At 38.8% G+C, this 25,148-nt stretch overlaps 1 protein-coding gene across 2 annotated transcripts in view; it reads left to right on the top strand.

The window, feature by feature from the left end:
* The first annotated feature begins 490 nt into the window (after positions 1 to 490).
* Positions 491 to 25,148, top strand: part of RPRD1A (regulation of nuclear pre-mRNA domain containing 1A) — a 71,586-nt gene continuing 46,928 nt past the window's right edge. The window contains exons 1-7 of one of the 2 annotated variants that reach the window (XM_063451887.1): positions 491 to 882; positions 6,401 to 6,530; positions 12,662 to 12,768; positions 13,038 to 13,150; positions 13,970 to 14,096; positions 14,206 to 14,381; positions 20,025 to 20,232. In XM_063451887.1, coding sequence (XP_063307957.1) covers positions 732 to 882; positions 6,401 to 6,530; positions 12,662 to 12,768; positions 13,038 to 13,150; positions 13,970 to 14,096; positions 14,206 to 14,381; positions 20,025 to 20,060 — 840 coding nt within the window. In that variant the 5' untranslated portion in view covers positions 491 to 731 and the 3' untranslated portion in view covers positions 20,061 to 20,232. Of the gene's footprint in view, positions 883 to 6,400; positions 6,531 to 12,661; positions 12,769 to 13,037; positions 13,151 to 13,969; positions 14,097 to 14,205; positions 14,382 to 20,024; positions 20,233 to 25,148 lie in introns of those variants that run through there. The other variant, XM_063451886.1, reaches the window with a different exon arrangement.

The following is a 25,148-nucleotide window of genomic DNA, read 5'->3' as shown; positions in this document are numbered from 1 at the left end:
TTGGATGCATAAATACCAATAAAATCCAATTTTTTTTTTTTTTAAATGGCAATTTTCTGTGACTGGAGAGAAGGTTTCACATTTGGTATTGTTTTTTAAGGACTAAAAAAAAAAATCCTGAATGAGTATACAAAAACATTAGTAAACGTAATAAAAGTGGTGGAAACATAACGTCACGAAAGTATAATGGTCAAGTAACATTTTTTTAGATCAGAAAATGGAGCACAAAACCTGTGTGAAAGTGAAAGTGATAGTTTTTATACACAGATCCTCAAAGTTCTGCATTTATTGTCGGCTATTGACGAAAGAAACTGAATTCCTATTCCTTGCACATCCGTTCAACAACACTAGGTGGCAGCACTGAGTCTCAGCCGCCAAGCGGCATAGCAACCATAGACGTCTATGATAGCAACATGGTTGTTTCCCAGGCGTCCCTGGAGAGTGACGTAATTTCCGCTTGTATCGTCATTTCGTGCGCTGTCTGGCTTCCTCTAACTGCTATCTGTAGCCAGCCGCTATATCTCGCTATCCGCACAGAGCAGCCATAGAGTATCCCAGGCGGCCGTGGAAGGCTGGGTTCCGCCGAGGTTCGCTCTATGTCACGTCCCCGGCTTGTGACGTAGCAGGCGCCGCATTGTGAGTCGCGTTGTGTCCGGCGGTCAGTGCGCGGCTCTGGCAGCGCTGCTTTCTGCACAGCTCGCTCCGGGAGGATTGAGGGATAGAGCGGCGGGATGTCGGCATTCTCGGAGGCCGCTCTGGAGAAGAAGCTGTCGGAGCTGAGCAACTCCCAGCAGAGCGTGCAGACCCTGTCCCTGTGGCTCATCCACCATAGGAAGCACTCCCAGGTCATCGTCACCGTGTGGGACAGGGAGCTGCGCAAAGGTAAGGGCAGGGAGGGGTTAACTGCACAGCACGCACGGGCCAGCATGGACAGACCCACTGCAGCTGTCATTCCTTATCATCTGACGGCCACAGCAGCGGGCTGCACCGTGTTATAGGGGATCACTGCTCACTCTGTGCAGCAACTAAAACTTTCATTAGCTTGGACTGAAATAGTGGGGTTCACCCCATGCACAGTGTGTGTTCCAGCACCTCCGTCTATACCGCGGGAGGATTTACCTTCATTATAGGCGATGTGCACACACCTATGTAAGCTTTATAGAGGTGAAGTTTCAAGGTTCCTAACTAGATTGTGACATTATTTTTTTTTGTAGGTGGACTTAGAAAAAATTCTCAAAGTTAGCAGGTTTTCAGTATAGTTCACGCAAAGTTGTAAACATTTGAAAACCAAATAGCAAAATTGAGGCTCAAATAGTAAATCTTTGAATACATTTGAGTTGGACAGTTTTTTGGTTTTTTTTTCCTATTCCGTAGCTTTTACTCAAGTTTTGCAAACCAAATTTCAATTAAGTACAATTTGGTATGTATTCATTTAAACATAGGTATATTGGTGAATTATTGTGTCAAATGTCAGTTAGCAATGTGAATTTTTCAGGCCTCTTAGAAACATAGAATGTGACAGCAGATAAGAACCATTCGGCCCATCTAATCTACCCAATTTTTTTAAATACTTTCATTAGACCCTGGCCTTATCTTATAGCTAGGATAGCCTTATGCCTATCCCACGCATGCTTCACTGTGTTAACCTCTACCACTTCAGCTGGAAGGCTATTCCATGCATCCACTACCCTCTCAGTAAAGTAATACTTCCTGATATTTATAAACCTTTGCCCCTCTAATTTAAGGTTGTCCTCTTGTTGTGGTAGTTTTTCTTCTTTTAAATATGGTCTCCTATACTGTGTTGATTCCCTTTGTGTATTTAAAGGGACACTATAGTCACCCAGACCACTTCATCTCAATGAAGTGGTCTGGGTGCCAGGCCCCTCTAGGGTTAACCTTGCCTACTGGAAACATAGCAGTTTCAGAGAAAATGCTATATTAACATTTGGGGTTAATCCAGCCTCTAGTGGATGTCTTCTGGACAGCCACTAGTGGCGCATCTGCGACGCGGGAGGCATTTAATGCCTCCATCACGCAGAGCGTCCATAGCAAAGCATTGAAAATGCTTTCCTATGGATACTTTAAATGCGGGCGTGGCACTGCCACGCATGCGCATTTCGCTCCGCTGACGTCGGCTGGGGAGTCGAGGTAAGGGAGCCAGGCGGTGGAAGAAAGTGAGTAACTGAGGGGGTTTTAACATGGGAGGGGGACCCTGAGGGTGGGGGCACCCTCCGGATACTATAGTGTCAGGAAACCGATTTGTTTTCCTGACACTATAGTGATCCTTTAAATCTTTCTATCATAGCTCCCCTGTCTGTGGTGAAGTGCACTCATTGACCTACACCCTTAGTCAGCTGCTCCTTAACTTGTAACACAGAGGAATGGTAAGTGATTAGAGTTACTGTTAATTGTGAGGAAAGTACATATTGCAGAGCAAGGGCATAGAATGCGATGTCAAACAAGTCATTTGGCCCATCTAGTCTGCCCAATTTCCGTAATACTTGCATTAGTGTCTTATATTTAGGATAGCCTTATGCAATTCACAGCTGCAGCTTCAGTAAATCATACATTAAAGAGATACTGTAGTCACCAGAACAACTACAGCTAAATTTAGTTGTTCTGGTGAGTATAATCATTGCCTTCAGGCATTTTTATGCAAACACTGCCTTTTCAGAGAAACAGCAGTGTTTACATTGCCCCTATGGACACCTCAAAGTGGCTACTCCTCAGATGGCCACTGGAGGTGCTTCCTGGCTCAGTGCTGCACAGTTGGCAGCAGTGCCGTTCAGCATCTCTATGGGGAGGTTCTTATTGGGCAAAACCTCGTTTGGCCCTGTCTTTTTGACGTTTAGCCAATCCAATGCTTTCCACGTGATACAGCACAAGCACCGTTCACTGCAGATCTGAGATGGAGGACACACTTCTCAACCCTATACAGGATCCGACACAGCGTGCAGAGGCCCAACACAGCACTATTCGGCAAATGTTAAAGGGCTTGGATGAGCATTTTTCAAACTTCTGGGTGAAATTGGCTGCACGACTTGTAGAAATACTGACCCGAGACCGGGAGGAGTAGAGAAAGGCGGGAGTAGAGTGGGACCACTCTGGGCGCTACTTCCCCACAAGCATCCATGTCACCTACCCTAAGCCTACCTAGGCTGAAGGCCAGCAGGGCTACACCCCTGGTGCATCGACCATGGAGGCTGAAGGTCCACCAGGAGCTTTGGCTGGATCCCAAAAGGGAGAGACTTGGCCTCATTTTTGAGTACCCTAGTCTGTGGTTCTGTGATGCATGCATTCATACTTTACTGGGGCTACTGTTCTTCACACCTGCCTAGCTGTCCCTCCGACAATCCTCATGCACTTCCAAGTCTGGGCATTGGGTGAAACTTGCTGTCTCGCATGGAGCAACGTGTTAAACTCCCATGATACCTGCTAATTTTTATCACTCCATGTTATGGCCGCCTCTCTAGCTCAATTTCTTTACTACTACAGTGATTTATTATTTATTTTGTTTCACCTTATACCTGTGCAGTACAGTTGTATGCTAGAGAATTCAGGATCCGTGGTCACCTCATATAAATAGAGCCTAATATGCAACATTTCTATTTAGTGTGAGTTACCATGCCTAGCTACCTTATCTTGTTAGCAATAATTGATACCTTTCCTCAATAAAAAAAATGAATTTCAACCCAAAACATTTTTTTTTTGTTTTGAAAACCCTAGAGTGCTGGTATTATATATTTAAAATAGTTGGTTGCACTCTCGGATTTCCATTAAAATATAACTTTTATTCCAATTACTAAAACAGATCAACGTTTCAGTCCATCTTGTGGACTTTCATCAGGATCACTGTGATCCTGATGAAAGTCCACAAGATGGACTGAAACATTGATCTGTTTTAGTAATTGGAATAAAAGTTATATTTTAATGGAAATCCGAGAGTGCAACCAACTATTTTTCTATTTTACCTGTCCTGATGAAAGCTCCATGTTGGAGCTGAAACGTTGATATTTTATATGGAATAAATAAAAGCTAAATTTTACTACTTCAACCAAGTCCCAGGAGTGCGATTGTTTCTACACACATGTGTGTGTGTGTATATGTATATATGTGTGTGTGTGTGTGTGTGTGTGTGTGTATATATATATATATATATATTCCCTGACCATTCAGCCAGAACCCCCGCAAGCAGTCTGTCAATCATGCAGGTCCAAGTCATGTTATCACAGTGTCATCACGATCACATGATTCGGATCTACAGGATTGGCTGCCTTAGTTATCAAACAGTCCTACCGATCTGATCCAGTGAGGAGGGTCAGTATCTGGGCTGGAATGAGGGCCAGATCGTTAAGGCATACTATGCCGCCTTTACAGCGTTCAGTTCCTCCATGCAGAGTATGCAGGCGTTGAACATAGGTGCTGCACACTATGCAGCACTGGACTAGGAATCACCTCTAGTGGCCATCTGAGTGACTGTCACTAGAGGTGTTACCAGGCAGCAATGTAAATGTTTACATTAAAAGCGTGTGCACATAGATACTAGAACTGCTACGTTTAAGCTGTAGTGGCTCTGGTGAATTTAGTATCCCTTTAACAAATGCAATTCTTCCATTAAAAAGGAAACAGGTTTTTTTTTGGGGGGGGGGGGGGGGAGGGGGGGGGGCAGCTGGCTTCTAGATTCCAAGCAAATTTAAGTCCTGACTTAGACCAAGATTTGTGGTGGTGACTGTGAGTTATGAGAATTGACTGTCTAGCAAAAAATCTCCTTGTTTGCAGTCAAACACTGCTTATATCTGTTGTTGTTCCCTTATGTGTGAATTGTAGTTGTATTAAATACTTGAAGATAACTAATCTCTGTGGGATTCATTACTTTGAACCTGGTAATTTGTTCACTGTAGCTGTATGTAAACCTCAAGGTACATAATTGTTGTTTTCACTAGATCACAAACTGGTAATTGAAGATTGAGCTTCGATCTCTTGGGAGTCACATAACATTTACTTGGGGAATTACTTACATGGTTACTAAATTTTTTATTTTATATGAAAATGCAACTTTTTTTAAAACTGCTGTATTCCCCGTTAACATTTTGACCAATGAGTATTCCTCTTTAACACATGTGTATCATCCCTTAAAGATCATTACAGGCAAATGATTGCTGATGTGAATGCTGGGTAAACTTTTATTGGTGTTTCGATGACCAATGCAGTAACTGGCATTTCTGCATGGCATTAGCTAGTAATGTATGTGATCGAGGCGTGCACGATTAGCTTCATTGAGGTAGGCTTTATGTGCCATATTCTTCTCTATTTTCATATCTGTCTGTTTTAGGTCCATGATATTCCATTTAATTTGTTATTTGTTTATGGTTTGCCTGACAACTATGACCTTTGGATCATGGTTGGGAGGATTTTTCCTAATATGTAGCCACATGTTTTCTTCAAGTGTATTCTGTTGAGTACTTATGCTCAGCTATTTAGGGCACATTGTTACACTTTGTCATCATTTTCTCTTGACAAAGGCTTTGTGCCAAAACGTTGGGGCCGTATCTTTTTTTTTTTTTGTATGATCAGTGTTATTCTGTTAGGTGATTTACCACCCAGTATTGGGTTAGTGGAATATAGACACCATAACTACATTAAGCTATTAGTGTGCTGGTGACTATAGTCTCCCTTTAAGTATTCATTAACGAGTCACCGTTTTATTACCATGTTGAGATTGTTCAATCACTGTACTCATGCAAGTTTGAGTTCTGTCACTGAAATGTTGGAAACTGGGTATTCTTGACCAGGGTTGATCTGTATCTATGTTCAGGAAGAGGCTTCTTTAGAGTTCTCCTTTTATATGTATGAAAACACAGTAAACAACAGGACCACTACAGCCTACTGCTCTCAACCAGTGACTCTTCCTTGCACCAGTGGGATTAGCTCCGTGATGGAGCTACCTGCTGCAAAGGAGGTGGTAGCAGACCCCCAGTTGGTTGTCAAACTGTTTTTAAACAGTTTGACTATTTATTGTGTCAGGGAGCCAGGATATAACTGGTTGTTGAAGCATTAATTTGTTTTATACGCTTTTTACATATAAAGAAATCTGAAAGAAACCTGTCTGATGAGAAACTATCTTTGGAAGCACAGCAGGTTGGTAAGGACTGTAAAGGGAGTTGTGGAATCAAGTGCCAGCAACAGTAAATGATACAAATGATAAGAGTACTAGAGGAAGCATTTTTGGAAAAGTGTCCAAAATTAAGCATGCAAAAAATACAGATGAACATTTAGGCTATAGATGTGTATGTTCCTGGCAGTGAGGGGGTCCATGTTTACAGTAGTAAAATGTATTTCTAAGCTTAACTTTTTTTTTTTTTCCTCCTACTTCCACATTTAATTAATTTTCTTCTTTCAGCAAAGCCAAGTAGGAAGTTGACATTCCTGTACCTGGCAAATGATGTCATTCAGAATAGCAAAAGGAAAGGACCAGAATTCACAAAAGACTTTGCACCTGTCATTGCAGACGCATTTAAACATGTCTCAAGGTACTGGATCTTTCCCATTTTGCTAATCATTTTCAACTAATCTGTACAAGATATCATTTCTATAAAAATAAAAAACTGTTTAATGGTTCCTCAACACAATATGGATAAGGGACACTATAGTCACCAGAACAACTACAGCATATTGTATTTGTTCTGGAGAGTTGAATCCTTCCCTTCAGGCTTTTTGCAGTAAACACTATCTTTTCATTGAAAATGCAGTGTTTACATTACAGCCTAGTAATATCTCAACTGGCCACCCCTCAGATGGCTGCTTGAGGTGCTTCGGGGGAAGTGCTGCACAGTTTGCAGCACTGCCATTCAGTGTCTCCACCCTGTGCGTGGAGACACTTTACTTTCCTCATAGATATGCATTGATTCAAAACCTCTCTATGAGGAGATCCTTATTGGCCAGGGCTGTGTTTTGGCTTTGCCCCTGATCTGCCTCCTTGACAGTCTCAGCCAATCCTATGGCAAAACATTGTGATTGGCTCAGAACAATACTTCTGTTGATATCAGCTAAGAAAGTCGATAAGGGGCAGAGGCAGCAGAACAAAAGTAAGATATTACTTTATTTAGGGGGGGGGCAGGGTTGCTCTATGGGGTCACACATACATGTTTGTGTTTCTGATCCTATCGTGTTTCTTTAACATTTTATTAATGTGAGTCAAGTCCTCTTTGCTTTTATTATAGACTAGTACACTAGCTGCCTATTTGTACCCCTTAGCTATTTGGACTGTACTATTTTTAAATGTGTGTAACTTTCATTTTTGGTGTTGAACACACACAGAGAGCACTGAGCAGCAATGACATTGTCCCTGAAATAATTACACTATACTGTTCGGGTTACCATGCACAGTGATTGGGTCTATCCTTCATCTTGAAGACTTCTCTTACTGCTTTGTCCATCTGGCATCTTTTATTGAAGTGAAATAACTTGCTATTGTACTGGACAGATCTGTGATTATAACATTGTATAAATTCCTCTTCCATCAGTAACCACAGCTCACTTGTTGATTGTAACTTACTGGAAAAAGCAATTGGTGACCGATCTAGAAGAGGAAAGGCAGACAATACAACAGATCCTGAATGATGGAGGAATAGGGATACATTGAAGGAAATGAATTGCAGATGGGAAATTAAGCCAGTAAAAAGGCTAGAAAGGATGTGCAGGGTATAAGGCAAAGTTGGTATCCAAACTTTTTTTTTTTTTTTTTTTTTTTTTTTTTAAAGCGGGGCCAGATTTGATGGAATGAACATGCTTGAGGGCCGACTATTTTCCCTGACATTTTTTTTTTTTTTTTTTGAAGCATTAAAACTAAAGGATCACTATAGGGTCAGTGACACAAACGTATTCCTGACCCTATAGTGTTAAAACCACCATCTAGCCCCCCTGGGCCCCTCATGCCTCCATAAATATAGTAAAAATCTTACTTTATTCAAGCCTGAAGCTGTAACTAGGCATGCTGTTAGACTCAGAAAAACAGTCTGCCGACCTCATCAGAAGTGGTAACCTGATCCAATCACAGTGCTTCCCCATAGGATTGGCAGATCAGGGGCAGAGCCAGCATGATTCAAACACAGACCTGGCCAATCAGCATCTCCTCATAGATGAATGGAATCAACGAATCTCTATGAAGAAAGTTCAGTGTCTGCATGCAGAGGGCGGAGACACTGAATGTTTGGATGCATTTTAGGCAGCCATGACCTAGGAAGGATCTCTAACAGCCATCTAAGGAGTGGCCAGTGAAGTTAACGTATATACTCGAGTATAAGTCATTTTTTGTGCTGAAAAACCCCAACTCTACTTATACTCGAGTCAATTGTCTGTATTATGGCAACTTACATTGCCATAATACAGACCAGGACCGTGGCGGTCCTGTTGGGGGCTGGCAGAGAGCTGTAACTTACCTTCACAGCAGCTCCTGTCAGCTCCCTTCTCTCACCTCCGGTCCGTGCAGCTCCACTGTAAGTCTCGCGAGAGCCACGGGGTCAGAGCGTTGCCACGGGTTACCGCGTCCGTGAGACTTACACTGGAGGAGAAGGGAGCTGCACGGACCGGAGGTGAGAGAATGGAGCTGACAGGAGCTGCAGGAAAGGTAAGTGACCGCTTCCTGCCAGCCCCCTCCTACACAGCCCATCCACTGGACCACCAGGGAATGAGAGCCCCCCTCCCTGGACAGCTAACAAGCAGGGAGGGGGGACAATTTTTTTTTTTTTAAATAATATAAAAAAAAAAATAATAATAAAATAAAAAATATATATTAATATAACAAAAAAATTATATTAAAATAATTTAAAAAAATAAAAATGCCCACCCCCCCACCAAGGCTTTGCATCACATACACACACACTCTGCATCACACACACACACACACACACACACTGTAAATACATATTTAATTAATAATTTTTTTGGGATATAATTTTATTTAGAAATTTACCAGTAGCTGCTGCATTTTCCACCTAGTCTTATACTCGAGTCAGTAAGTTTTCCCAGTTTTTTGGGGTAAAATTAGGGGTCTTGACTTATATTCGGGTCGACTTATACTCGAGTATATACGGTTTCACTAGGCTGTAATGTTAACACTGCATTTTCTCTGAAAGACAGTGTTTACAGCAAAAAGCCTGAAGGTAATGATTCTATTCACCAGAACTAATTCAATAAGCTGTAGTTGTTCTGGTGACCATAGTGACCCTTTAAATGAAAATTAACTAATTAATGCAAAGTTTATTGCAAACAGCATACTTTTCATTTCGTCACATGGATGACAAATCTATTAACAGCTGTTAAATCACTCTGTCTTTCATATCTGAAGGCCAGATGGGGGAAAAAAAACAGGAAGCTGAAATATGTCAGGAACATCGTAAAGTACATTACATATTATTGTCTGTCAACTTTTAAGTGAAAAAAATATGAACAGGAACACCAAGTATACATGTTGTTGTGTCCAAATATATTTATACCTGATTTAGACCAACTGATATTAACTGAGATTATACAATGTAATAATCTCAATTGAGAAAAAAAAACTTGCCTGCACTAATGTGAAGGGTGAAACGGAGATCTGAACTGCAGCACATAGGCTAGGACTGGTTCAAATGCAGTGGTTTTGATTCGCAAAATGTCACGCAGGTGAGAGTCACTTGTCCTCACGCGGTTCTTGTTAAAGTTCATAGCAGAGAATGTCTTCTCACACCAATATGTTGAGCCAAACAAGTTACGCATTTTCTTAGTCAATGTTCAAATCTCTTGAAAACGGCTCTTATCCAGTTGGCGGTAAAAGTTCACAAAAGAGAGCTGCTGATGACTACTGCGTAACTCGCGGTTGCAGCTGATTTGGAGCATCAACAGAGAATGGAGCGGAGAAAAGGCTGATCTCTTTTTCAATAGCAGCAAAATCCTGAAAGTGCCGTTTAAACTTCCCAGCCAGAGATGCGATGTCTGCTGCATACCTGCTCGTTTGCGCACTGATATTGTTCTGTGGTAAACTGTTCATTATTTCTTGCAACGCTGAAAAATGTATGGTATTGGGCTGTGTTTGTGACAATTGCCTTTGGAAAAGTTGCAGCTTTGTTCCAAAGGCTTTGAGGTGTGAATAAAGCTGGTTCACCGCTGCATCTTTCCCCTGAAGACTCATTTTCAGTACATTCAGATGCTTTATCTCAACTAAAAACCTCAAATCAGCCAGCCAAAAAGATCAGATAGTTCTCGCATTGGTTGTCCCTTTGTTTCCAAGAATTCTCAAATTTCCTTTTTGAGAAAGTAAAAATGTTGCAGTGCAGACCCCCAACTGAGCCATCTTACATCGTTGTGATATAAAACCTCTTCGTATTCATCCTGGATGTCCAGTAGAAACTGTTTAAACTGCCGGCACAGGGCTTTAGAGCGAATAAAATGAATAGTCTTTAGCACCGGTTTCATAACATGATCATATTTGAGATGTGTAGCACAGAGACCTTATTGATGAATGATACAGTGGAGTTTAATAGCTTTGTCACCTTCTTCGATCACCTTGTTACAGATTAGGGTTGATAATCCACTTCGTTCACCAGCAATGACAGGTGCCCCATCAGTAATAATCCCAGTAACTTTGTTCCAAGGCATTTTTATGTCATCTATGGCAGAACTAACAGAAACAAATATTTTCCTCTTGTTTGGTCCATAAGGCTCTGGAGGTCAGGTAATTCGTCTCTTTCATTTCATCGTCCACCCCTCTCATAAAAATTTGCAACCGAGCTGTGTCAGATAGGTCCGTGCTTTCATCACAGGCTATTGAAAAGAAGTAAAAATCCTCTTTTTGGATGTCAACTGTCTCTTAATATCTGATGAAATAGCTTCAATTCTCCGTGTTACATTGTTACGAGCCAGGCAAATATTGGCAAACTCTTGCTTCTTCTCTCTGATATTCTCAACCATTTTCATAACAAATTGTTTGATAAATTCACCCTCCGCAAAAGATATTTGCTATTTTTAGCAATTAACGTTGCCACCTCATAGCTCGCCCTTGTGGCATTTTCATTTGACTCTCACAGGCTATTGTGAAAAATCACTCTTGTGACATTAAAACGCCTTCAAGTTGCTTACACTTTTCACTGCGGTTGCGCCCTGTTAGCTTGTCATATGTGATATTTCTCGACTGGTAGTGTTTTTTTTACATTAAATTCCTCAAACAGCCACAGTCTCTTGGCATATCAGACAAACACCGTTATTCTGTATTTCAGTAAAGAAATATTCCACTTTCCACCTATCCTGGAAGCGGTGGCCCTCACTGTTAACTTTCCTTCTCTTATTTACAGTCGCCATTTTAAAAACTGACCAGAAGGGAAAGGGATCATGTGAGCGCAGTGCCAGAGGTTTTGGTATAAGAGTGTTCCACCTGGGCACTAATACACTGCTCAACAAGAATTCCCCAGAGAACTCCTCTTTATTCCTCCACTGTAGAATCTGTCCCAGATCTTTCTGTACCAACAGGGAGAATGAACGCACCAAATCCAGCGACGTCGACAAGATCCCGCGAGCACTCGGGGTTCACTGGGGGGCCACAACATATAGATTTTACAAATTACTTGTGGGGCCGTATTAAAGCCGCAATTGGACCGTGTGGCTGGACTTTGGACATGACTGGTATAAGGAGAGGACTTTTTAAGTTGCTATGGGAGTGGTGTGATTGAGGTATGTGCAGAAGAAATGAACAGTGAGGGAGAGACTAAATTAAATGAGGTTAAACTGAAGATTCATGAAAGTGTGAGGGGAGGGAGGAACGATGATTATCTGGTTGTGGAGAGATGCTAGATCAGCAAAATGAAGGGAATGTGGAATTGTAATGTGAATATGGTGGGTAGATTAGAAGGAAGAATGTGTGCTTTAGGTGAGTTGACAATGTTTTTTTACAGTTTGAGTCAGTGTCACATTTTATTTGTGCTTAAAAGGACAGTTCAGGCGCCTAACGCACTGTAGCTTGCTGAAATGCTTTATGTCTGAAGAATATGTCCTCTTTTTAATTTTTCAAAAAGTGCAAGTTTAATAGAAATTGTCACTTTTCTAAATTATCCTTGTTACACCCACTGGCTGTCAATCAGACAACTGTTACTTCCTGATTTGGTTAGCTCAATAGAGCTAAACTCGAGGCAGTCAATTGATCAAAGCATCTGCCTTGTAAAGACTTCACATTGAGCTGCATTGAAAAGCCAGTGAGTAGACCGCCACAAAAAGTGAGGTTAGAAAAGGCAGCGGACAGGAGATATGCAGCTTTTTCAGGCTGTTTAGATAACCAATGAAATACACCACCAATATATATATTCAATAAGCAAAGAAGTGCACTCGTATGTCTTAATCCAAGTGATGCTTATTCAATAGTATTCATTCAAGTATAAAGTTCCGATCAACATTTCGACCCTTCAGGGTCTTTTTCAAGATGAAGGGGTGAGTGCTGAGGACTTCTGGAAAATAAATATATATTATCATATTTTAAGTGCATGATTTTGTTTGGGGTATATCTACTAAACAGTGAAATGTATTTTTGTGTTTGGGCAGGGGTGTCCCTTTTAAGGCATGTGCAAGTACATATGTTTGAGTATGTCCTAAACTTTCTTTTTCTTTTTTTTTTCTTTTTTTTTTTTTGGGGGGTCAGTGAAACTGATGAAAGTTGCAAGAAACACTTGGGCCGAGTCCTGTCTATTTGGGAAGAAAGGGCTGTTTATGAAAATGATGTGTTGGAACAGCTGAAGGCAGCCTTGTGTAAGTATTTATCGGTCCTTCAACACCATGAATCTGTTATAATAGGTTGCATGGATTTAAATATGTTTAATCACTTCTGATTTAAGCGTTTACCTTGCTTCAATCTGATCCTCTTCTTTTTTTCACTCCTAATCGGTTTGTTTTTGTCATCTTTTTCTTTAAAAATACACTAGGCAAAGTCGCAAGAGAGATGATTTAACTATCTCACCAATCAGAAAGGGGTTTGTTCTAATATTAAGTATTTGTTTTGTACACCTTTTTATTCAAAGATGGAGAAAAGAAACCAAAAAAGAGACCATATGAGGAAGTCAAAATTGAACATCAGGATGACTATGAGGATGACGAATTTTCTGCAAGAAATTCTCCAGAAGAACCTCCACAAGTATGACACCGTGAAAGCAAATGCTTCAAAATAAACCTTTTTTTATTTATGTATGGGAAATGATATTTGATTTGTAGTGAAAACCATGGTGAATATAGAAGGGCGTTTATTTTATTTGTTTTTCCATGGTTTGTAATTGTATTTCTGCTTGGTTAGTATTGTGTATCTCTCTGATGGTTTTAGTGTGTTTGTGTATTTTATAGAGAGGCTGCATGACAATCAAGCTCAATAGACCTATTCAGCACTAGTGTAAAATAACCTTTTGGTTTTCTTCGATATATGTAAAAACTGATTAGGCAAATATATTATAGATGGGAAGGAAATGGAACCATGTCTGCTGCAATTCTATTATACACAAAAATGTTTGTAAATTATCATGTATTTATGAGAGGGAGCAATTGAGTGAGCTGGAGAGTTTAAGTGAATAAGAAGAGTGGAAAAGCATAGAGGAGTAATGGATGGTTTTTCATATTATATTGACAGAAGAAACAAAACCATGACAAAAAAGACGTGCCATGCAACACCATTTTCTAAACCGCACTATTCGGTACAACATATACAAGGCAATTAATTTACTTGGGTGAAAGACAGATTTCAATAAGTATGAGTTGGCAGGCTTTGCTAGGGGGCTTATTGTTAAGGGGTTTACAGAAGGATGAGTCCACCATGATACACAAGCCCAGAGTTTGAACACTTAATGGTTCTGAAATGAAGAAATTAAAGATGTTTATCCTTAGAAAAGTAACTTTCACTATATCATTATATATGAATATGCTTGTATTTTTTTGTTTGTTTTTTTTCCCTCTCCTTTCTTTCTAGACCACAGATCTCATACGTGCATTACAAGAACTCGAGAATGCTGCATCTGGTGATGCTGCTGTGCATCAGAGGATAGGTTCGTTACCAGTTGAAGTTCAAGATGTTTCTCTTTTGGACAAAATTACCGGTGGGTAGTTTTTATTTAAAGGGGAGAAAAATCCAGCTATACATAGTTTTGTCATGCTTTTATTCATGCTCTCCTCCCTTCTCCTTTTTGCTACGCTTTTTGTTTTTAGATAAGGAGTCTGGTAACCAACTTTCTAAGATGGTAGATGACGCCTGCATGCTGCTGGCAGATTACAATGGTAGATTGGCTGCAGAAATAGATGATCGCAAACAGTTAACTCGGATGCTGTCTGACTTTTTGCGTTGTCAGAAAGAGGTCCTTGATGAAAAAGAACAGCAACTGGAAGTGCGTATTCCTTTTACTTTATTTAGATTGTGTATTGTTCTAACATTTTTTTTTCTCCTATTTAATTCTTCATTAGAGCCGAGTTTGATTAAACATAATTTAAAAGGCATTCTAGGCACTGCTCTAGTGGTGTTGGTACCAGAAGTTCCCTGGCACTGTGCCCCAGTGAGTAGTCAAACCATTTTTCAAACAGTTTGACACCTGGATCCCACATACATCTGATATAGGCTCTTTTTCTGATAGCACTAGTACAGGGTCTACTCTTCTGCATTTGTAACCTCAATTCCACATGTTTGGGCAGAATTAATTGGCCAATAGTGTCAGCTGATGTTTTCATCCAGATGTGAGCAAAAGTAAAATGAAAGTGTTGTACACAAAGTTCATGCAGAATGAGAAAAAACGAAGATAACATATCTGGACCACGCTGGACAAATGGATTAAAGATATTTTCATGGTTAGTGTTGATTTTTTTTTTTTTTATTATTCCCCTCAAAACCCTCCGTTTTCCCCCTTGTTTCTTACTAGATCAAAGGGGTCAATTTACTTTCCTACACGGTGTAGGCAATAGTTTCTCTTCTACATTGGCACAACAGGTAACTTATTTTTTTTTATAAACAAAACCTGTTTCAGTAAGTAGCTAACCATCTTTTCTAATGAAAATAAGCTTCATCACCGTTTTAACAGTTTTCAGTCATTAATGGAGTCTATTTCGTTAGATGGTCTATGTAGCAATTATTTATTTTTTTCATCCTGATCTATATTAAATCATTATTTTAGATGTTTTCTGCCTTTTTTTTATGTTCATGTGCTTCTGAGATCTATGTATACAAATGATGAAGGTACATGACAATCACCAATGAAGTACATTTACTAATGGCAAGAAGAAACGCTGCTTTCGAAAACTCTGTTAGATTTTGTTCTTATCTGTAGAATGTGTCTAAAGTCTTGTAATATGATCTTGACATTGTATTTTTTGTTGCTGCATTTAGAATAGGGCAGGGTTGGGCAACCTTCGGCACTCCAGATATTGTGGACTACATTTCCCATGATGCTTTGCCAGCATAACGGTTTAAAGAGCATTATGGGACCTGTAGTCAAAAACATATGGAGTGCCGAAGGTTGCCTATCCCTGGAGTAGGGCATACATATATTTACAGAATTTGTGCACTTTTTGAAGTTTCACTTGTCATCACTGCAGTTTAGTTTTTGTGATGACTGTAAATATATCTATATGCCCATAAATAATTTATCACTAGACCACAATTTCAAATCTCACTGAATGGAATAGTTTTTTATATTTTTTAACACATAACCTAGGCAAAAATAATGGGGAGGGGGAGGTTAGTTACATTATATGATCATTCATTGCATTGGGCTGGCAATATGCCACCATACATATATCTATGTCTTAAAATTATTTGCCACTGCATTCCATTGGTGGTGACTTTCAACTTGCCATGGCCAAATGTTCATTCACTAATAGCAAGTGCCAGTGTGTGTGTGTGTGTGTGTATATATATATATATATATATATATATATATATATATATATTCAATCATTCCCCTAATATAGCCTATTTTAAAACCATTACAGTGATGGCAATGTCACTCACCACTCTTGTTTTTTGCAATGCATAATGCACTGATGGAATGCATAACCGCTTGGTTGAATCCTCAATCTATCTGCCAATGTCTAAAGGGGTAGCTTTTATACATTGTAACACTTGCAAGCAAGCCTTCCTTCTTCAGGTTGGTTAGGTTCTTCCACTAAATCTGTAAAGTTAACTGGGGACTTTGTTGTTGTTGTTAATACGACATTAACAAATATTTCAAAGTAATTAACCAGGAAAGGTACATTTAGATTACTCTGGTTTGTCCTGGGGATTTTACTTTTGCCAAACATCCAGGTGTTACTATTATCCAACTCAATGGTACTCATTTTATCTACCTCAGAAGGATGATGGGGTGAGTCAACCATGACAGATTCTACTGATGATGAATTAGACCCCTGAGTTATCTCACTGGTGCTAATAACACCTGATTTGCTTAGATCATCCATGACGCAATAAGAGAGGTTTGCTATCAATGTGCCGTATTTGATTATTTTATTCAACTACATCAGGCATAGTCTGAATTTGGTATTTCCAGTAAACTGTCTGTTCTTTGGATGGTTCGCATTCTGAGCTAGCATGGATTTCTTAAAACAGGATGTTACTGCTATCAGAACTTCTTTTTATAGCACTCAGGAACATGTACATGAAAGAATCACTTATTTATTTCTTCTTGTTTATTTTTACGGAAAGGGCTAAAGTGAAGAATGTGTGTCTCAGAACTTTTTTTTTTTTTGCCTAAAATTTTGAACGTGCATAATGTTTTTAATTGCATAAAGGGTAACTCAATTAGCTGTAGACATATACTGTCTGGGGTAACTACCATTTGGCTGCGCTTATTGCTGTGAGTGATGTTATGGTCTATCACTCCAGAGAAAATTTACATTTCCAGCATTTCCTTATGATGCCTTTTGACATATTCCAAATGGGATTTTTTCCCTTCTTTCTTCCTAATCTGATTCATTTGTTTTGGTGAACAACCTGTCACAGATTCAGCTGTGCATGTCCTTTGTCTTTTACAATGGCTGTTGTTATCCAAGGGATGCTGGTCACCAGGACTCTATGGGCAGATACAAATATCTCTGAATCCAATTATTTATTACCATTTTTTACTTTTGAAAAGCTGACGACTGAACCTGGAAAGATCGAAAAATTTAGCTCCTAGCGCTTTGACATTGTGTCTTAAAAAGAAGGAAATATTTTATAACCATGGTTTGGGGCAGAAGAGACTGGATTAAATTGAAGAATGTTGCAAAATAGGCTAATGCATATGAAATCCATTCAAATGTTTAATACCAAGATTGAAAACTTCCAGGGTAAATGCTATCAGATTATATACAACTGTCTTGAATAAGATCTCCTTGGTTACTCTCTCTAGCTAGTATCAAATTAACACCTCTATGTATGAATGTCACTGTACTACTTTCCCTTGGGACATTCAAATAATTTCTCCATTGGCATTTAATCAACCACTTTGACACACTAGGATTATTCTCTATATAAAGATTGCTACAGATAACATTTAAAACATTAAATTAGCACAAGAACTATGATTGTGTATGGTGTTCTGACTTCAAAGGTTTTTTTTTTGTTGGTTTTTTTTTGTTTTTTTTTTTAAATAGTTACTGATTGAGCCTTTAATGAGGACTCTGTGCTAAAACTGACCCCTTATATTCTCTGTGCATCCAGTACTTGTTCATTACTGTTTTGTAGTCATTTTGTTTTGTGAAATTCTAAATGTTTCCGCATACTAGAAGCTCTTGAGCTGCTCGTCTGTGATTTCTTCTTTGTGTCTCAAACATTTTGTTTCTTTTGTAGAGTGAAGCAATGGTTCTCAGTTCATTACAGGTTTTAAGACGTGTGTTAAAGTTTAGATCAGACATTGGGATCATATTACTACCACTAAATGAGCTAAAGAGCCCTTTGCTTGACTGTCATTTGTAATACAGGGACTGGATTGCATCCAGTTTAATTATTTAGGGAATTTTAAAGGGAACTAGAAAACTGTGTCAGAAAGCTCTGGAATTGCACCAGGGAAAGGATATAGTCGGTGTATCCTGATTGCAAGCGCTGGCAGACACAGGGTATACAGGTGATACTCGAAAAATTAGAATATCGTGCAAATGTTCCTTTTTATTTCAGTAATGCAACGTAAAAGGGGAAACTAATATATGAGATAGCAAGATAGTTCAAGCCGTGATTTGTCATAAATGCGATGATTATGACTTACAGCTCATGAAAACCCCAAATCCACAATATCAGTAAATTAGAATATTACATGCAGTCAATAAAACAAGGAGTGTACATAGAACAATATCAGACCTCTGAAAAGTATAAGCATGCATATGGACTCAGTACTTGGTTTGGGCCCCTTTTTCAGCAATTACTGCCTGAATGCGGGGTGGCATGGAAGTTATCAGCCTGTGGCACTGCTGAGGTGTTATGGAAGGATGCTTCACTATAGGCCTTCAGCTCTTCTGCATTGTTCGGTCTCATGTCTCTCTTCTTTCTCTTGGCAATGCCCTGTAGATTCTCTATGGGGTTCATGTCAGGTGAGTTTGCTGGCCAATCAAGCACAGTAATCCCACGGTCATTGAACCAGGCTTTGGTGCTTTTGGCAGTGTGGGCAGGTGCCAAGTCCTGCTGGAAAATGAAGTCATAAAGCTTGTCTGCGGAAGGAAGCTTGAAGTGCTACAAAATCTTCTGGTAGACAACTGCGTTGACCCTGGATTTAATGAAGCACAGTGGAACAACACCAGCAGATTACATGGCTCCCCAAAGCAACACAGACTGTGGAAACTTCACACTGGACTTCAAGCATTTTGCAGTGTGTGCCTCTCCATTCTTCCTCCAGACTCTGGGTCCTTGGTTTCCAAATGAGATGCAAAAGTTGCTCTCATCAGAAAAGAGGACTTTGGACCACTGAGCAACAGACCAGGTCTGTTTTTCTTTAGCTTCTGACGTTTGTTGTTCAGGAGTGGCATGACGAGGAATACGACCTCTGAAGCCCATGTCCAGGATCCGTGTGTGTGTTGTGGCTCTTGATGCTCTGACTCCAGCCTCAGTCCACTCCTTGTGAAAGTCCCCAACACTTGTGAATGGCCTTTTCCTGACAATCCTATCCAGGCTGCGGTCATCCCTGCTGCTTGTGCACCTTTTTTCTTCCACACTTTTCCCTTCCACATAACTTTTCTATTAATGTGCTTTGATACAGCACTTTTGGAACATCCAACTTTCTTCGCAATTACCTTTTTGAGGCTTTCCCTCCTTATAGAGGGAGTCAATGATGGTTTTCTGCACAACTGTCAGGTCAGCAGTCTTCCCCATGATTGTGATTCCTACTGAACCAGACTGAGAGACCATTTAAAGGCTCAGAAACCCTTTGCAGGTGTTATGGCTTACTTAGCTGATTAGAGTGGGACACTGAGCCTAGAATATTGCACCTTTTCACAATATTTAAATTTACTGAGATTGTGGATTTGGGGTTTTCATGAGTTGTAAGCCATAATAATCGCACTTATGACAAATCACGGCATGAACTATCTTGCTCTGCATGTAATGTGTCTCTCATATATTAGTTTCTCCTTTTACGTTGCATTACTGAAATAAATTAACTTTTGCACGATATTCTAATTTTTCGAGTATCACCTGTAAAGTAAACCAACTCTGCAACTTTGCTGAAATGTGAGCTGGAAGTTAAAGGGTTATTTGTTCCCTGGACTTGATAGGACATGGCAAACAAACCATATTAAAATAACCGCCAGAAAGCTGTTTACATACAGGTTACAATGGTGTGATTTGCACTAGTACCCCAAATGGTTAAAGGTTTAAAACATGTGCAGAAAAAGGTTTGTTCGCCTTGATAACCAAGAAGTGCAAGAAGTATTGTTTAATATATGCCTTGGTGTTTCAGTCTTAAAATTTGTTGTAGGGAATGCTTTTGTTTCCCTTTATTCAACCACTACTGACCGGTGAGTATACTGCAGACTCTCATGTATATTTTTGTATATAGTTTATTTAACCTTTTATTTAGATTCTGTTGCAGGTGGTGCATATGGACATATCTTGAAAAATGATGTCGTCTTCATTACCACACCAACCCTGCTACAAAATAAAAAAAAAACAAAGTACAAAATCCATTTTGTCTCATGTTTCTAAGGTTACTGCAAATAATTCTACAAATGTGTTTATACATATGTTCTTATGCCCAACTTGGTAACAAATGAAAGTATTTGGGGCCATGTGAAAGACTAATGCTATATAGTATAGGCTTTTGTTTTTTGCTTTGATTTTTACTTCCCTTGCCCCACCCCATATTCCACCATATTTTATCCTATGACCATAAGGTGTCTGTCTACTTTACATTCTCTTATTTTGTTTTGGATTTTTAAAATCCCAACATCTCAAATGTTATGGTTAACTAATACAACAAAATGCATGTTCATGTTAATGTGCTGCTATAGATATGTCAACCATTGTATCTAGTTAAAAAGCAGCTATGTGAGTAATAGAAATGTTTACCCAGAGTATTTAGCGGACTAGTCGGTTGTCTTTGCGTACAGATCTGTTTCTTAATCCTGAATAATAATTAGTGTAAAAGTTCTGCATCATCTTTGGCTATAACTTGATGGACAACACTACACAACTTATAAAAGTACTTGTTGTGTAAACATTATTTCTAAAGAAAATAACAATTATTATTTTTTGTGTAATAATATATATTTTCCACTCCCTATACTTGCTGAATGTATGGGACATGCATAGTTAAAATTTTACTATGCATTTCTTGGACTTTTCACTCTGCTTCAGTGCGGTCAGTTCAGTAGCTGATGTGAATTTCACAATGTGCTTAGTGTACAGCCTTGTGCCAACTTTTTCTGGACTGTTTTGCCCATACTTTGAACTTTGAATTATTTTGAAAGCAAAGGAAGTGGATTGTAGACAAATAAACCTTTTTATATACATTTGCTGGCAATTTTACCTGTACAGCATATATTGATTATATGTTTACTAAAAGCAGAGCACATCACCTTCAGTTAGTTAAAGTAGCATGTCAAAATAACATTTATGAATTGCTTTTTGTTTTCTTTTCATAGTTGTATGAATACAATGCATACATTCATTGTAGGTTCTCTGTAAACCTAAAATGATGAGCGTCCAGGTAGAGGGGGGAAAGCTTTGTATTTTTCTACATTTTGCTTTACAGTATTGTTTTGGAAGTATTCTCTGAATCAGTTGTTCCCAATTCAGTCCTCTGGTTACATTTAACAGTCTAGGTTTTGTCAAAATCACAATAGGAACAAGACTAGAAAATTCCTAAAACAAAGACTGGGATGTGAACCACTGCTGTAAGGGACAATTTACATTGGATTTGACTTCCATTTTTTTTAATGGCATTCCTCACACTATGATAACAGCTGTGTTTATCAATGCCTGGCAAGCTCTGTGCCCCAATTTTATGTCTCTATGGAATACCTTACCAGTGGCCTTATTCATGATTTTATGTAAAGGTTGGCTTATAGTTGTGGTTATACACAATAGAGTAGGAATATGCAGGCAGAATATGTTGTGCTTATTGTCTTTTCATCTGTATTTTACAATTTTGTTTATTTCATAAAATGAAGCTTGATGGCAATATTATGGTTTTCTTTGGGGACATTTTTTTTTTTAACAAAACTTATGAAGCACAATTGATTGAAAATAAACTCTCACCAAACCAGAAAATAACCGGTTAAATTAAAATGAAACTCTCTTGCCACCTTTTACTATGGCTTGTTTAAATATTGTGATAGCAGTTGCTAGCAAATGTATACAGTGGGATAAAAATCTATTTAAATATAGGTTTTGTTTTTTTTTTTTGTTCCCCACAATTCCTCAGCATACCCTTAATGCTAAATGATTGAGAGATAGGAAGAGCAGACAAGAACTCCATTCATAGCAACCATAGTGCATGAGCTGTGGCTACTTTGGTAACTCCCCAGCCCGCAATGTTAGGGAGTAGAGGTATAACAATGTAGTGGCAGCAACATGAAGGTGGTCTGCCCTGCTTGGGGAAGTGTTCATAAGCAGGGCTAATCAATGAAGACCAGAGAAGGAGTGCAGGCGGACTGGAAGTGGGTGTTACCGAAGTGAAACACCCACGTCTTATAAGACCGCAGCGGAGGGCCAGGTAAGTACACAGTTTCACTTGCACTTATGTGTATATTAAGTTAGCATTTCATGGGCAAAGCAAGAGTATCGGTGGAGTTGCAGCACAAGTCTCCTTTTCTTACTGCAGAATGTAACCGGATTATGTACACCAATGTTTTAGGGGCAAAATATGCCATATAGATTGGAGTGAGAGGTAGAAAGTGTTTTGTAGCACACTGGTTTATTTTTATTTTTTTAAATAAATTTAATAAAGTAAAAGCATATATGAAACCTACATGTTGCACCAAACCTCAATGTGCACGTGGAGTGTTCCTTTGTTTGCAAGATCTTGCTGTTAAAGGACCGCTATAGTCACCCAGACCACTTCAGCTCAATGAAGTGGTCTGGGTTCCAGGACACCAGGTTTTAACCTTTCAGATGTAAACCTAGTTTCAGGGAAACTGCTATGTTTACATTGCAGGGTTAATCCAGCCTCTAGTGGCTGTCTTCCTGACAGCCGCTAGAGGCGCTTCCACAATGCTCAATGCGAAAATCTAATTGAGCATGCAGAACGGCTGTAGGAAAGCATTAAGAAATGGGGGGGACCTAAGGATTATATAGTGTCAGGAAAACGCGTTTGTTTTCCTGACACTATAGTGAATCTTTAAATGTGCATAGGTGGCATGTACCTTGATTTAATGTTTGAAGCATGTAAGGGCTGTGAAATAAGCTACTTTTTAATGAGCAAATTTTAAATCTAACTTTCCTATGATTACCCACACTGTACAAATACTACTTTTCTGTTCTTTATATTCATGCATAGACATCTACATAAAGCAGAAATCTGAGTAGTCACACAAAAGAAAGGGTGTATGTATATAAAAGTTAAAAAAAATTATAGTAAATAATTTTTTTTTTCTTTTTCTCGTACAGTAAGAAAACCTGAGCTTCAGTTATAGTAAATATTGGGAAATATGAAAGTAAAACCGTTTACATCTACATATCCTGTAACATTTTTTTACTTTAAAATGCTATATAAAAGACATAAGGGATGGGCAAAATGCTTCAATCTATTAAAGCACTGTAACATACAACAGGAAAGAGGCTTATTCCTTGCTCTAATTGGAAAAATGAAAAAGAAGCCGACAGGTGAAAATGCTTAGGTTTTTTTAATCAAGTCTTCACTAACATCACAATATACACTATAACATCTGACCTTTCATCCACTGTTATTGCCACTTTTAATGTTCTGAAAATACAAGCGTTACACATTACATTTAGGGAAATCCAAAATGCTGAAATGTTACAACCCTACTGACTTAGGAACTAATACACAAAAATAGGGGATAATCTGCTAAATTGAGAGATAAAATAACCTAGCGTATAACTATGTATGAGTGAATCACAAAAGGTATGTTTACAATTGGCCACTCACAAATTCAGACGTAAAATGGCCTTAAGTAAAATTCCTCCTTCAATATCAGTTGGGTTCTTTCATCATCCCTATCATACTCCCATCAATTGGTTGGAATGTGTTGCTCGAGAGAATATAGAGAAAGCAAAAAAATTTAGTGCACTTCCAGAGTAAAGTATAAAAATAATTTAATAACTTTACTAGATTTAGTGTTAACAAATGGAGATTTGGTATCAGATATTACTGTAGGTGAAAGTTTAGGATCCAGTGATCATCAGTCAGTGTGGTTTAATATAAGAACAGTGACTGAGTCACACCACACAAAAACAAAAGTTTTAGACTTTAAAAAAACTTTACTAAAATTAGAATATGTGTAAAGGAGTCATTATCAGACTGGAGCAATTTAAATGGAGTCCAAGAGAAATGGGATTATTTAAAAGTTGCACTACTGAAGGCAATAGAAAATTGCATTAGGCTTGTCAGTAAAAGCAAAAAATTCAAGAAACCACTATGGTACTCTGCAGATGTGGCCAAAATAGTAAAAAAAAAAAAAAAGTTAGCATTTAGTAATTATAAAAAAAAACAGAGTGAGGAAGACAGAATGATCTATAAGATTAGGCAGAAAGAGGCTAAGCAAGTTATAAGAGCTTCCAAATCACACACCGAAGAGAAAATAGCACAGTCTGTAAAAAAAGGGGGACAAAACATTTTTTTAGATACATAAATGAGAAAAATAAAAAAATAAAACAAGGATTAGTTAGATTAAAAACAAAAGAAGGAAGGTATGTAGATGAGAATAAAGGTCTAGCCGACTGCCTCCATAAATATTTTTGTTCGGTATTTACAGATGAAAATGAAGGAAAGGGACCTCAGTTAAGAAAAAGGATAAATTGGTCATTTATTACACGTGAGTTTACAGAGGAAGAGGTTCTATTTCAACTGTCAAAAGTAAAAACAAATAAGTCAATGGGACCTGATGGAATACACCCAAAGCTATTAAAAGAGCTTAGTGGTGTACTAGCAAAACCATTAACAGATTCATTTAACCAATCATTGATAACAGGAGTAGTCCCAGAAGATTGGAAGTTAGCGAATGTTGTGCCCATTCACAAGAAAGGTAATCGGGAGGAGTCGGGCAACTATAGGCCAGTAAGCCTTACTTCAGTAGTGGGGAAAGTGATGGAAACCATGTTTAAGGATAGGATTGTTGAACATCAAAAAACATGGATTTCAAGATCAGAGACGACATGGGTTTACTACAGGGAGATCATGCCAAACTAATTGTATTGATTTTTTTGATTGGGTAACTAAAATTGTAGATCAGGGTGGTGCAGTAGACATTGCTTACCTAGATTTCAGTAAGGCTTTTGACACTGTTGCACATAGAAGGCTTATCAATAAACTGCAATCTTTGAGTTTGGATTCCAATTTTGTTGAATGGGTGAGGCAGTGGCTGAGTGACAGGCAACAGAGGGTTGTAGTCAATGGAGTATATTCGAAGCTTGGGCTTGTCACCAGTGGGGTACCTCAGGGATCTGTACTTGGACCCATTCTCTTTAATATTTTTATTAGTGATATTGCAGAAGGTCTTGATGGTAAGGTGTGTCTTTTTGC

The sequence above is a fragment of the Pelobates fuscus genome, chromosome 4, assembly GCF_036172605.1.
Source record: "Pelobates fuscus isolate aPelFus1 chromosome 4, aPelFus1.pri, whole genome shotgun sequence".
NCBI classification, from domain to species: domain Eukaryota; kingdom Metazoa; phylum Chordata; class Amphibia; order Anura; family Pelobatidae; genus Pelobates; species Pelobates fuscus.
The sequence above is the reverse complement of the archived record's forward strand: the minus strand, read 5'-3'. Positions and strand labels throughout refer to the sequence as shown.